The sequence below is a fragment of the Callithrix jacchus genome, chromosome 7, assembly GCF_049354715.1.
Source record: "Callithrix jacchus isolate 240 chromosome 7, calJac240_pri, whole genome shotgun sequence".
In the NCBI taxonomy this organism is placed as follows: Eukaryota; Metazoa; Chordata; class Mammalia; order Primates; family Cebidae; genus Callithrix; species Callithrix jacchus.
In genome coordinates, this window is record NC_133508.1 from 43,969,041 (window position 1) to 43,983,938 (window position 14,898).

Below are 14,898 nucleotides of genomic sequence, written 5' to 3' on the forward strand. Positions count from 1 at the left end.
CTGCCCACACTCGGTGGAGACTCCAGTGACTATCTGTCGAGGTCATTTGGAATGCAGCCCCTGCAGAGCTTGCTGCAAGCTAAAGAATCTGAGATCTGCATTTCACAAAGCATCCCCCATCTGTTTCCTACAGCCGCCATGAACCGCGTGGGTCGCAGTCAAATGTGTTTGCTGGGGCTCATGTCCCCACCATTAGAACAGGAAAGTGAACACTAAGGAAAAGCCAGCTTACATGCCACCAGCACCTCTGGATCTCTCGGAAGGATGGGGACGGCACACATCCAGGCGTGTGTGCTTCCGGACAGCAAGGCAGTGTCTCAGAAATGAGAGCAGTGGCATTTGCTGAGAGAGCTCTGGGCTTCTGCACGAGAAGCAGTTTTCGCATTTGCCCTACTTAATATTGGAAAGGTTGCGTTTAAAAATTGATCAGCAAGTTGACGTGAGACCTTGTTAGCTGTGATTGCTCAGTTTTCCAAGGGAAAGCTTTGCTTCCAGCAAAATTTCAATGCATATAATTTGTGTTTGGGTCATTTTTATTTTTAAGATAGTAGCTGACCAGGTGTGGTGGCTCACGCCTGTAATCCCAACACTTTGGGAGGCCAAGGCGGGCGGATCACCTGAGGTCAGCAGTTCAAGACCAGCCTGGCCAACATGGTGAAACCCCATCTGTACTAAAAATACAAAAATTAGTCAGGCATGGTGGTGGGCACCTGTAATCTCAGCTACTCAGGAGACTGAGGCAAGAGAATTGCTTGAATCCAGGAGACGGAGGGTGCAGTGAGCCGAGATCACATCACTGCATTCCAGCCTGGGCGATGGAGTAAGACTCTGTCTCAAAAAAAAAAAAAAAAAAGACAGTAGCTGGTTATAGAATGATTTGCCCCTTGCTTTGAAGTTGCTGGATAGGCTCTATCACAGGGTGAAGTCTGGAGTTTTTAAGGCAAAAGGAATCACCTTACCGTACCCATCAGATTGGTTCGGTGGGAGCCTGGGGGCCCCTGTGGTTATCGGTGAATCAGCCTTATCTGACAGCCTCATTTCCCTTTCCATGTGGCTTCTAAAGCAGGATGGAAGAATTCCGTATAAGGGCATAACTTCATTTCCGAATAGTTTTAGCTGGGTGCCTGTGATGTCCTCATGGGAAAGGTATAAACAAGCAGACTAGCCCCACCCAGCGAGGTGACATTTTCACCAGCAAACTGGCCACACCCTCGGGGCACTGATGAATGGCGCAGGGACAGCCTCGCTGGCGCAGGCCTCTGTAGTGTCCCCACCAGGAACAGTAATGGACATGTGTGAAGATATTGGAGGTTGTTTCTAGATGACACCAAGCTGGAAGGATAGAGAATTAAATAGATGATGGAGTCGGGGTTCTGAATGGTTGTGGCAGGTGAAAATGGCTAAGCAAAGGAGCAAGACACATTTTTGTATTAATCCTACAGTTAGTGTCAAAAAAGAAAGCAATACGTCCAGAACAGGGGGCCCGCCTGGCTGCAGTTCAGAAGAAAAGGGCCTGGGTTTGTGCACTTCAGGGGGACCATCCTGGACTGCCTTTCTTTTTGAGATGAAGTTTTGTTCTTGTTGCCCAGGCTGGAGTGCCATGGCACCATCTTGGCTCACCCCAACCTCAGCCTCCCAGGTTCAAGGGATTCTCCTGCCTCAGCCTCCCAAGTAACTGGGATTACAGGCATGCACCACCATGCCCAGCTAATTTTTTGTATTTTTAGTAGATATGGGGTTTCTCCATTGTGGGTCAGGCTGGTCTCGAACTCCTGACCTCAGGTGATCTGCCTGCCTTGGCCTCCCAAAGTGCTGGGATTATAGGCATGAGCCACTGAGACGGCCTACTCTTTTTGTTTTTCAATTTTTTTATTACCTATGTGAATCATTAAGTTTACCATTTTAAGTGTACAGTTCAGTGGCATTAAATACACTCACATTACTGTGCCACCCTCACCAATATCTATTTCCAAAATATTTCATCAGCCCAAACAGGAGCTCTGTACCTTAAACAATAACTCCCCATCCCGTCACCTCTAATCTACTTCCTGTCTCAATGAATTCTGCAGCCAATTTGTAAAATAAAGTTTTATTGGGACATAGTTACGCCCATCATTTACACATTGTGGCTGCTTTCACTACACAAGGGCAGAGGTGAGTAACTGGAACAGAGACTCTGGCCCATGATGCCTGAAGCTTTTACTGTGTGGCCCTTTACAGAAACGTTTGACGTCCCCTGTTCGATAGGCCACAGCAGCTGTGCCCTGCAGTGTCTGCAGGGCTATCGTTCGAACAGCAGCTCAGCCCAGTTCTGTACCACACCAGGGACAAATGAAAGCCTGCCCAGGAGTAGAACAAACCACCTGGTGGGGCAGGAATGACAGCCATCCTCACGTGGCACAGGACAGAGCCCACAGTTTGTAGGACACCATCACATTCTCAGCCAGCGCTGCTCACAGGAACCCATGAAGGGACCAGACCACGCTAGGAATCGTAAGATGACCGGGCACCTGTTGGAGCCACCACAGTGGCTTCAGGTCTCCAAACCTCCCATTGGTAGGTGGCCTTTCTGTGGCCTCACACTCCCCATTAGAAGCATGTGTTCAAGACAAGCTGGACAATAAAAATGTAACAGAAGGAGTGGCTGAGAACCTTACACTTACTATCTCAGCTAATCCTCCATCGACCCAGGGAGGCAGGTGCTATTCCCAGTTCAAGGAAGCTGAGCCTCAGGCCATAAACGCGCAGCAGTCTCACCTGGCCACTGGTCACGAGGGTCCCACCTGGTGCTCTTTGCCTCAGAGCTCATGGCCAGTGCTCAAGGAAGCTCTGGGATAACTGTACTGGGGTAGGGGCGGATTCCTTGTCCCCCAAATGGGGGTGACAGGGAGATGGCCTGTATGTCTCCAAGCTTCCTTCTGACTTCAGCGTCTGGGACCTAGATACTGGAAGGAACCAAAACATCACAAAATAAAGTCTCCGTAAAATGAACCAGGATATGGCCACAGCACGCAGGTCTTTAAAGAACATCATGGGAAAGGCCCATGAGAGCAAATGGAAAAGCGGCATAGACAGCAGTCTATGGAGGAGAGCCGCAGTTTTCTAGGGAGGGGGAGGAAAAACCCAGAGGAGAAGTTGCAGCAAAATCAGAGCTGTAAAAATAAATAAATAAAATAGTAAGAAAGCTTAGCCCCACAGTGCCGGGCCCCTCCCTGTCTTTCTTGCCTCTGGTCCTCCCAATCCCAGGTGCCACCCTGGATGCAGCCGGAATTGTACTGTGGCTTTGTTTTTCTGAGGGACAGGTGAGGTGAGGGTTGCTGTCGGCTCTGCCAGCTGATCTCGCTGCCTGCATGCCCTTGGGGGTCTGTGGTGACCACAGGTTTCTGTGTTTGGCCAGGCTTTCCTCCCTGGAGGGAGCCAGGTGTGCTCAGGACCCCTGTGCTCTGGTGTGGAGAGCACCGAACCCTTTGTTCTTCCTCTGTGAGCAGGACGGGGAGGCCTCCCGGTGGGCAGAGCAGAGCCAGGAGCCGCCAGGGCCACCTACCCCCCACGCAGCCCCAGGAACTGGGACCGCCGCAGCACTCAGCTCATGCTTGTGGAGCCCCTGCCTACCGCCAGCTCCCTGTCCTCTTCCAGCCTCTTTCCAGTCACTCTTTCTAGAGAGGGCTACAGGGTAAAGAAGCAGGACACAGTCTCCAGTGGTCGAGTGTGCTGTGGAGAGGGCGTCAGCTGCCCGTGGCTGCTGTAACGAATAGCCACCAATGTGCAGCTGAAAACAGCAGCAACGTATTCACTCAGGGCTCCAGGGACTGGAGATCCAAATTCGGTATCCCTGAGCCTACGTCCAGAAGTCAGCCAGGCTGGACTCCCTTCTCCAGGCCAGGACCCTTCCCGGCATCTTCAGCATCCAGGGCTGCTGGCCTTCCGTGGCTTGTGGCTGCATCCCCAGGCTCTGCCCCTGTGGGCGCTTTCCCTCCTCCTCTTCTGTCTGTGTCAAGTCTCCGTCTCCCTTTTCCTCATAAGGTCACCTGTGATGGCACTGAGCGCCCACTTAGCTAAGCCAGGACATTCTCCCCATCCCTGGGTCCTCACATTAATCCCATCTGCAAACTCCCTTTTTCTACCTAAGGTCACATTCACAGGTTCAAGGGACCTGATACCTTTGGGGAACCTTTTTTTTTTTTTTTTTTTTTGCTCTGTTACCCAGGCTGGAGTGCAGTGGCCCAATCTCGGCTCACCACAACCTCCACCTCCTCAGTTCAAATGATTCTCCTGCCTCAGCCTCCTGAGTAGCTGGGACTACAGGCACACACCACCACGCCCAGCTAATTTTTGTATTTTTAGTAGAGACAGGGTTTCACCATGCTGGTCAGGCTGGACTCGAACTCCAGTCCTTGTGATCCACCCACCTCAGCCTCCCAAAGTGCTGGGATTATAGGCGTGAACCACCACGCCCAGCCTGGAGAACCATTATTTAGTTGCCTGCAGAAGAAAGTAGAAAAAGGAGGGCGAGGGGTGGGGTCCTGACAACAGGGCGGTCAGGAAGCAGAATCGAGTAAGGAAGCCACATGGTGATCCAGAGAAAGAGGCTTCCGGGGCCCAAGAGGACAACAAGGGCAAAGCCCTAAGGTCAAGTGTTGAGGCAAAGGGGGTGCAAGGGATAGAGCCGGGGTCAGGGTGCAGATCTGGGGAGGACTTTGGCTTTGACCCTCTGTGAGATGGAAGCCACTGGAGGGCTTTTGCGAGGAGGAAATCTGACCTGATTAAAAGGTCTCCCAAGGCCTGCCCTGGCTGCTGCCCTGGGAATAGCCAGTCATGGGGGTGTCTCAAAGTTCAGTGTGTGCACGACCTGATGTACTTAGAAGGCATGTCCTGATATGGCAGGGCTGTCGTGGAGCCTGGATGCTGCATTCCTGATGTGATGCTGATGCTGGTCCTCGGACAGTGCTTTGCCTGGGGAAGGTGCAGGGAGAGAGGATGGAAGCAGAGAGCCAGGAGGCTATTGTGAGCAACCACCCAAGACCCGCTGGAGGCTCAGGGCAGGGTGGGCACATCGGAGGTGGAGGGGGTCAGATTCTGGACTAATTTGCAAGGGAAGCCACAGCATTGGCTGAATGTCACGCTCCAGTGATGGGAGGGAGTCAAGGAGGGCTCCCGGGGTTTGACCTGAGCACGGGTGAGCGATCCTCGGGGGAGCTGATGCTGCCAAAGGCTGCACTCCCTGGCCCACAGCAGCCCCAAGGCCTGGAGAGCCACTCCCCCACCCACTCTCCCCTTGCCTATCTGACACACTCCTAAATAGCCTTCAAAACCCAGTCTTTGTTGGGTGCAGTGACTCATGTCTGTAATCCCAGCATTTTGGGAGGCTGAGGCAGGTGGATCACTTGTGCTCAGGAGTTCAAGACCAGCCTACACAACATGATGAAACTCCATTTTAGTCTCTACTAAAAATGCAAAAATTAGCCAGGCTTGAAGACACATGCCTGTAGTCCCAGCTGCTCCAGAGGCTGAGGCAGGAGAATCATTTGAACCCAGGAGGCAAAAGTTGCCGTAAGCCAAGGTCATGCCACTGCACTCCAGCCTGGAGACAGAATGAGACTCCGACTCCAAAAAAACAAACCCAGTCTTGGACACGTGCTACCCGCCAGATGAAAGTTGAACCTTAAGGACATTAGGCTCATTGAAACAAGCCATGAAAAGGACACACCATGTGATTGCATTTGTGTAAGGTGCCTAGAGTAGTTAAATTCACAAATTCCCGAGAATGCTGGGGGTTGGGGCTGGGGCTGGGGCTGGGGCTGGGGCTGGGGGCTGGGGCTGGGAATGGGGCTGGGGGCTGGGGCTGGGAATGGGGGTTGGGGCTGGGAATGGGGATTGGGGCTGGGGGCTGGGGGCTGGGGCTGGGGGCTGGGGCCTGGGGCCGGGGGATGGGGTCTGGGGGTTGGGGCTGGGGCTGGAGCTGGGGCTGGGAATGGGGGTTGGGGCTGGGGGCCGGGGGCTGGGGCTGGGGGCTGGGGCTGGGAATGGGGGTTGGGGATGGGGCTGGGGGCTAGGGGCTGGGGCCCGGGGCCGGGGGATGGGGCTGGGGGCTAGGGGCTGGGGCTGGGAATGGGGGTTGGGGCTGGGAATGGGGATTGGGGCTGGGGGCTGGGGGCTGGGGCTGGGGGCTGGGGCCTGGGGCCGGGGGATGGGGTCTGGGGGTTGGGGCTGGGGCTGGGGCTGGGGCTGGGAATGGGGGTTGGGGCTGGGGGCCGGGGGCTGGGGCTGGGGGCTGGGGCTGGGAATGGGGGTTGGGGATGGGGCTGGGGGCTAGGGGCTGGGGCCTGGGGCCGGGGGATGGGGCTGGGGGCTAGGGGCTGGGGCCCAGGGCCGGAGGATGGGGTCTGGGGGTTGGGGCCTGGGGCCCGGGGCCGGGGGATGGGGTCTGGGGGTTGGGGCTGGGGCTGGGGGCTGGGCTGGGTTGGGGAAGCGGAGTGATTGTTCAAGGGGTACAGAGTTTCCAGTTAGGAACCTGACAGGAAGCCAGGCGGTGGCGATGGTTACACAACTGTGTGAATGTACTTCACGCCTCTGAGCTGTAGTCGAAAAAGGTTAAAATAGTAAATTTTTTCATTATGTATATTTTACAACTTAAAAAAATCTCTTTGATAAATGCAGTAATGTTTTAATTCAACAGAAAGAATGACAGGGGTCTTCACGAGCAGGTGTGGATTGGTTTCTAGCATGTATTGTGAGTGAAAAAACTCAAAGTCCAGAAGCGTATGGGTAGCACGCCACCCTCATGGAAGAGAGATGCGGGGATAAGAAAACCCACATGTCTGAAATACAGAAACAAAAAATGGAACCCTGAGTCCCCTCCTCTGAGAAGCCCTGCCAGGAATGTGAGTGCCCTAACCATGGACGTAGCCTCTGCAGCCCGGCCTGGCGCACCCTGCCCTCCTGGGCTCTCTAGGGCCTAGTCATGGGAGGCATCCGGGAAAAGTCAGGAGGAAGATGAGGAGGAAGCAGTGAACAGGTGAACCAGCTGCCCGCCTGCCCATCTGGAGCCTCGTGCTGGGAACAAAAGGGCTAGAGGTGGGGAAGGTTCCTGGGTGCTCCCTTGCTCCCTCGGTGGGCGCATCCAGGAGGAGAAGGCTGGGGGGCAACAGTGGGTGCCTCCGACTCGGCAGCCACAGCATGGGTGCATTTGGTATCTCGGGGCAGTGGAGCTGCAGTGGGAAGAAAGCAACAGAGCCGAGCAAGTGGATCCTGAAAACAGTTCCTGACTGAAATCCTGAGCCCCTAACTAACCAGGGCTCAGCTTCGGCTGCACTGCATTTCAGTCTCTGAAACATTTGGGGCTGAGTGCCAATGTTGCCAGGCTGCCGGCCAGATTTTCCATGCCCCCCCAATCCACAAATATGCTGCCCTTCTGGCTTCTCTTGGAAAGTCGGCAGATCTGTAGCAGCAGGCCCGCCTGCCCACGGGCAGCAGTTGGCAAGGGCCTTCTCCCATGGGTGCCCCCCAATGGTGGCTACCCCATGATCCCCACAGGACATTGTCCTCACTCTCCACACCTCCTACCCACAGGGGCTTCTGATCTCAGAAAGGAGAGACGAAGCCCAGTGAAGCCACCCCTGGCTGGATTTCTGTCCTGCGGTTTTTGAGGATTAATTAAGAATTACTTACCCAACCTGGGCTTGCTGTGGGAGAGGCCCAGTGCTCTGAGCTGCGCTTGGTTAAGTGTGACACTCAGAGGAAGGCAGCCCTGTCTGAGGGTCAGCAGTCCAGGGACGCTTTTCTCTCCAGCCTTTCAGAGGGAGCTGTCACTTGCAGAGGGGCTCCCCTGGCTCCGTGAGTCCCAGCCCACTACCAGTTCTTTGCTCATGGAGCACAATCGTGTCCTGACAGCAGCCCACAGAGCAGAGTCTGAGGAATAGTGTGTTCAACTTGGCAGTCATGATCTATCTTGCCTCCGAGGTGGCCACCACCACAGCTGTGTCTCTTTGGGCCGGGAGCGCATGGCGTTGGAGAAACAGACCAAGAGACCAGCGTGGATGTCAACCCGCCATGCACCAGCTGTGGGGCATCAGTTTCTCCATCCACAAAAATAACAATTCAGTCCTCATGAGCAGGTGCTGGGAAAGACTCAATGAGCTACAGCTGAATGCACAGCCCTGGCTTTGAGGACACAGACTCACCCCAGCAATGTCTACACAGCCCCTGCTGGGGAGCGCTTAGTTTCCTAGGAATGCTTCGTTTCCCAGAGACCTGGGGGCCTGAAACAAGAGACAAGAGGCCAGAGGTCTGATACCAAGGTGTTGGCAGGCCCACGTTCCCTGCAAAGGCTCTGGGGGAGGGTCTGTCCATGCCTGTTCCAGCTCCTGGGGTTGCTGACAGTCCTTGGCTTGTAGACCAGTCACTCCGGTCTCTGCCTTCCTAGTCTCATGGACTTCCGTGTCTGCATCTTCTCTTCTTGTAAATCACCCGTCACATGGGGTTTAGGCCCACCTCAACACAGTACCACCTGACTTCGCTAATTACATTCTCGAAGGCTCTATTCCCAGATGAGATCACCTCTAAGCTTCTGGGAGGACATGAATTTTGTGGGGACACTGTTTAACCCACTGCAGGTGCTAAGCCCTGTGATGACCCCGACTGATAGGGCCCCTGCTCTCAAGAAATTCACAGTCCTCGGCAGTGTCTATTCCTTTTGCCCTCTTTATTCTTGATGGGTTTGTTACTGAGAGCTGCCTCCATCCCTGTCCTGTGGCAGGAGAGGGCAAGGAGAGAGCCCACAAGGAGACTGTCGGACTCGGGGGGCAGGGGCTGGACATGGGGAGGCCTCCCAGGCCGAGGGGGTGGTGCTCCAGAGCCTCTGGGCCCCATCCCGGCTGGCAGGACAGTGCCAGTTCTCTCGTTTCAGATGGCAGAACAGCTCATGACCTTGGCCTACGATAATGGCATCAACCTCTTCGATACGGCAGAAGTCTACGCAGCCGGCAAGTACGTGTCCTTTCACACGGGAGAAAGTGTCGCAGACAGCCCGGGCAGAGCCAGGGCTGCAGGGACCCCTGCTGCTCGCATTCCCAGGGGTGCTCACAAACACACTTGCACTCTGCCTTCTTTTTTAAACTCTGAATGGCTTTAGGAGGTATTATTTTCATGGGGCTGGAATTGCAGAACGCTTGGGCACTGGTCACTTGCTAAACTCCCCGTGGAGTCACCAAGGGGACCACAGTCCCTCTGGTGCCAAGAGGCTGTGCTGGGTGAGAGGCGCGATGATGTTGTTGTCCTGGGCGCTCTTGACATGCCTGACATTTTGACATTTCATGTCTCACTTGTGCAGTGAGGGCTGCAGGGCCTGCAGGGCCTCTCGGAGCTGGGGAGGGCAGGCTGCGGCCGAGTGCTATGAGGAGCGCTTCGCGTCTTGGCAGTGAACTTTCCTGCTCAATTATGTAAAAGCTCAGCCATCTTCAGCCAGGCTGTTGGCTTCAGTTTTAAAGACTGGCTGTAATCAAATCATCCACTCTCCTGCGTCGGGTTTCCAGAAGTCAGCTTTTGTTTGTGAAATCATTTGTTGGCCCTCTCTTCATCCTCCTTCTGCCCCCTCCTGCCTGGGGCCAGCCAAGTTCCTGTCGGCCAGGTGGGCAGCAGGCCTGGGCTGCTGGCACGGTAGCTGCAGGGCGGGAAGCTCCTTCGTGGGCCCTGGGTGGTTACCTGCAACTGCGGCGGGGCCCAGAGCACCCTGCAGGAGGGAACCCAACCGGGCCCTGCTCAAGTACCCAGCCAGAGCCTGGAGAACGTACAGCCCTGGGAGCCGCTGCTGGGACCCTCAAACCGCCTCCAACCCCCTTCAGCGGCCCTTTTGGCCCTCCTGATAGCACAGCCCCCTCCCACCCCCTCCAAACTGGCAGCAGCTTCCCATCAAAGTGAACCGCTTTCCAGACAGATGAGCCTAGCAGAGGGGTGTGAGGTCAAAAAGCCCAGTGCAGATGCCAAGCCGAGGGGCACCACCCAACCCAATCCCCGCCTCTTCACTGCCTGCTTTTGGCCTGGCAGGCACATGTTTTGCTGCCCAGAAGAACATGTGGGAGGCAGCTCCATGCAGCCCCCATGGATGACGCCAGGCACACCCTAGGTCACACTCTGTCTTCTGTCACTCGAAGTTTCATGTTCCGATGTTTAACTGGACACCCAGAGCGGGTGCGTTGGGCAAGCTCACTGGGTCTCCGGCAGCCTCAGGGCCCTCAGAAGCAGCTTGCCAGAAAGCCTGGGAGTCAGGGAGCAGCTTCCCCTCAGGTCACCATTACTGTGGGATCTGCCCCCTGCTCCTGGGCTGGCCACTGCGGTCCCTCTGTCCAGCTCAGAGCTGAGCCTCCAGTGGATGCCATCAGTGCCCTACAGGGGAGCTGGGCACTGCGTGCCAGGCATAGCCAGGGAGAAACTTCTCTGGGCAGTTTGGGGGAGGGCGAGAGGCAGCTCGAAGGGGACCAAGCCTATATCTTCCTGAGGCCCCCTGCTTCTCCTGCTGACACTCATTTGTACTCTTCTCAGAGAGCTGTAGGATTTCTGTATCCCCCAAACACATGTGAGTCCTACCAAATTCACAGCCAGAGCCACATGCCACAGGCTTAGGTAACGCACTGTCTGCCACTCCTCTGCCCTAGGGACCACTGCTAGCTTTTCTCTCTTCCGAAGGCTGAGTGAAGTTTCGGTGCATCTTTACCATAAACGAGTAGCATTCAGAGCGTGTGCTAAACAGCTTGCAGATCAGAGCCCATTCTTTCTGAGTGGATGACTCAGGCGCTTTTATAAGTGGAATGTAGCACAGGGTATGGATCATTCTCCGTCTGTTGTTTTTACTCAGAAACATTTTGCTACAAGCAGAAAGTTCTTCAGAGTTAATCCAGTGCTGCTGTGCCAAGCGAGGCTGGAAGGCCGCCCATGCCCCCAGCTGGCCTGAGTTTGGTTCAGGACCCAGAGTGATGCCAAACAAGACAGATAGTAGTCAGCCTAGCATCTGACTCTGCTGTTCAGATGCAGGAAATGAGAGGGACAAGTGCACCCACACACATGCACACACCTGTGCACATGTATGCACACATGTACACACACGTATGCAAGCAGGCATGTCTGCTGGAAATCTAGCCCTTGGCCCTGAGTACATGTTGATCATCTCTCAAAACAGAGGATGCATTTGATGAATAATTTACCTTTAAAAACAGATACTTGGCAGGGCACTGTGGCTCACGCCTGTAATCCCAGCACTTTGGGAGGCAGAGGTGGGCGGATCACTCAAGGTCAGGAGTTCAAGATCAGCCTGGCCAACATGGTGAAACCCCATCTCTACTAAAAATACAAAAATTAGCTGGGCATGGTGGCGGGCACCTGTAGTTCCAGCTACTCAGAAGGCTGAAGCAGGAGAATTGCTTAAACCCAGGAGGTGAAGGTTGCAGAGAGCTGAGATCGTGCCACAGCCAGAGTGCCACTGCCCTCCAGCCTGGGTGACAGAGTGAGACTTCATCTCAAAAACAAAAAATACTTTTCTGGAAATTTTGCCCACCTAATGTCGCCAGGCATTTTCCCTGGTGAATTTTCAGCCAACTAGGAAATGGGACACTGACCTTGCCAGGCATGACAGCAGCGCCTTCCTTCCCTGTGAGAGCTGGGGCTGCCCCTGCTTAGACAAGCACCTGCTGGGGCACATGCCCACAGCCATCCTAGCGGGGGCAGTAACACCACTGCTCCCGCTCCCTCGGACCAGCCCTCTCTCTGGAATGAGCTACTGAGCCAAGGCAGATGTTAACAGCCTGACTCTCTGGCCCCAGTGACATTTCCACAGAGGGAACCAAGTGGCCGGTGGTCACGGTGGGCCTGGGTTTGATTTTTCTGTTTGGCTGTGATGCGATCTCAGTGTTTGTTTTTTGCAGGGCTGAAGTGGTGCTGGGAAACATCATTAAGAAGAAAGGATGGAGGTAATGACTCTACTCTCTGTGGTCTGTCCCGGGTGGGTGCGTAGCCAACTGTCCCCAGGTCTGCCTCATCGGCCTGTGGTGCAGGCATCATAAGGCCTCCAGGTCCCCACATTTTTTTTGGATGGGAAGTGGAGAGGAAAATTAAGTTCTCCAAGAGGAGAAGGTGACTCTGCTTGAGAAGAAAGTTGAGGGGAGGTGGGATACCCTCTCCACCCACTCCTTAGTCTCCACCCCACCTTAGCCTCCACCCCACCTTAGTCTCCACCCCCACCTTAGCCTCCACCCCCTCCTTAGTCTCCACCCCCACCTTAGCCCTCACCCCGTCTCCACCCCCACCTGTCTCCACCCCACCTTAGTCTCCACCCCCTCCTTAGTCTCCACCCCACCTTAGCCTCCACCCCACCTTAGCCTCCACCCCCTCAGCCTCCACCCCTCCTTAGTCTCCACCCCACCTTAGCCTCCACCCACCTTAGTCTCCACCCCCACCTTAGCCTCCACTCCCTCCTTAGCCTCCACCCCTTCCTTAGCCTCAGCCCCTCAGCCTCCACCCCACCTTAGCCACCGCTCCCCCCTTAGCCACTGCCCCCACCTTAGTCTCCACCCCCTCCTTAGTCTCCACCCCCACCTTAGTCTTTACCCCCTCATCTCCACCCCTACCTTAGCCTGCACCCCACCTTAGTCTCCACCCCACCTCAGTCTCAACCCCCACCTTAGCCTCCACCCCCTCCTTAGCTTCCACCCCCACCTTAGTCTCCACCCCACCTCAGTCTCCACCTCCACCTTAGTCTCCACCCCCTCCTTAGCCTCCACCCCCACCTTAGCCTCCACCTCCAACTCATCCAGAGATCCAGAACGCCAAGATCCCCGCTTGCAAAGAAGCGGGCCAAAAAGAGCTTGGAGTGAGAACCCCCTGATGGGCCTGGGTACAGCAGAGGGGTGCTACTACAGAAGATGGGGTGCAAAGCCCTTCCACCTCTTTAGCTGGAGCACTTAGGGTCAGGGGAGCCAGCAGGCCAGAGAGAGGATGGCTCAGAGAGCCTCCACCTCTCCAGAGCTCCCTGCTCCCACCTGTAAGGGGGTGTGTGTCAGACCTCCCTGGTGGGCTATCCTGAGGGTCAGTGGCCCCACGTCTGAAAATCACTCATCCAGCTCGGGGCTGGACATGCAAGTGCTAGCCCTCCAGCAGGGACCTCCAGCAGGAGCGGTCTCCAGGTGTGATGGAGTCCAAAGGTCACAGATTGGAGGCCATTCACCCTGGTCTCCCAGGAGCCTTTGGGCCTTTCTTAGGCCAAGGTCATCACCCTCCCTGGGACCAACCGGGATCAGCACTTCCTACATTTTGGGGGCTCCCCAGACCCCTGGACACAGCTTTATCTGAAGGGGCTGAGAAGCCCCAGGGCCCTGTTTCTTAATAAGTGTTTCTTTATTTTCAGAAACATCCGAAGCAATTACAAAGTTGGGCCTCCGTCCTCCCTCCCCTCTGAGGGCCATTTGCTGGGCAGCCCCCACTCCCTCCTCCATGGATTCCTGACACCCCTTCTTGTCCCATCTCATTTGTCTCTTGGCAACTCACAAATTCCTCCTCACCCCTTAGTTAAAGGAAATCGCATGTGTTACAAATCCCTGATCATGTCTGTAGTGAGTGTGCATGGAGGTGAATGTGCATGTGTGCTGGTTCCTCTGCCTGGAGGTGATGCTGCCCCTGCCAGAGCTCGGTGGCCAACGCTTCGGGGGCAAAGAGGCCTCCTGCTCTGGCCTCATGAGCTGCTTCCCCGACCAGCCCAGGACCCTGGTGGGAAAGGAGCTCAACCATGGGGCACCAGGAGGTCCTTGTCACCCCTGGATGAGGGGTATCCCCTCCTCTGGGAGGGGTCAAAGTCAAATGTGGCCAGGAGGGCCCATCATTATCCCCCATCCCACCAGGACAAAGCCGCTGGTATGAGCGTTGCCTTGTGTGGACTCAGGGCAGAAGAACAAATTCCTTCCCTTCGCTCTGCTCAAGCCCAAATCCTCAGGGTTCTTTGCCTCAGCTACTCAAACCCAGAACCCCATTAGTCTGGCCACACTTGGGCCCCCTGTGCCACCCTGCCCCGAAAGTTCCCTCGACCAGGCTGTCCCACACAGGTTTTCTGCAACACATGTCACATTCTGTAGGGAACGTTGCCGACAGCTTCCCTGCTTGCCTCCCACCCAAATCTTACCATCCTCAACTCCTGCCAGAGCCCCCTGGCCCACACCCGGCCTCCTCCGAATCCATGTGCCCCAGGATTCCCTGAGCCAGGCCCACTCCCACATCCTGGGCAGAAGGCATCTCCTCCGGGATCCTGTCACCCTGGGCCGCCACTGTCCAGCTCCCACTGCCTGACACACAGTTACAGCCTCAGCGGCTGCCTCCTGGTTCAATGAGGAACCTACATACCCCGGCTTGGCACATGGCACACATCAAAAGATGGGGAAGCACCCATTTTCTGCCCCAGGCTCCCAGGCTTTCAGGACCTCTGTGTGAGAGATGAGGATTTCGGGGATGAAAGAGGACCCCCAGGGGCTGGGCCCCATCACACTCCTTCCTTCTCTTCTGTTCTGCAGGCGATCCAGCCTCGTCATCACCACCAAGATCTTCTGGGGCGGAAAGTAGGTGCAACAGCGGGCAAAGCTTCCAGTCCGGGCCCAGCAGCCACAGCCCTGCGCTCCCCAGAGACCCCTAACCTAGAAGGCTCCTGGGGTGGGGGGAGGACAGTTCTCCTTGGGAAGGGAGAGTGGTCGGGGTCCACCCTGGACAGCCCTGGCCCAGTGCTGTTTCCTGTCCCCATCAGGGGCACAGCTGGCATTGGTGTAGCCACCAGCTATGCCTGGAGCCCGTCCCTGTTAAGGGACGTCAAAAAAAATAGCTGTGGCTGAGTTTGCCTTTTACAAAAACCTTGCTTAACTTTTCTTTTTACCT

The 14,898-nt window shown here is 55.6% G+C and overlaps 1 protein-coding gene across 6 annotated transcripts in view; it reads left to right on the forward strand.

The window, feature by feature from the left end:
- The window catches only part of KCNAB2 (voltage-gated potassium channel subunit beta-2), a 110,129-nt gene that overhangs the window by 81,853 nt on the left and 13,378 nt on the right, over positions 1-14,898 (forward strand). For all 6 annotated transcript variants that reach the window (XM_035307538.3, XM_035307541.3, XM_035307537.3 and 3 more), the window contains 3 exons: positions 8,906-8,985; positions 11,913-11,957; positions 14,544-14,588. In XM_035307538.3, coding sequence (XP_035163429.1) covers positions 8,906-8,985; positions 11,913-11,957; positions 14,544-14,588 — 170 coding nt within the window. The remainder of the gene's footprint in view (positions 1-8,905; positions 8,986-11,912; positions 11,958-14,543; positions 14,589-14,898) is intronic.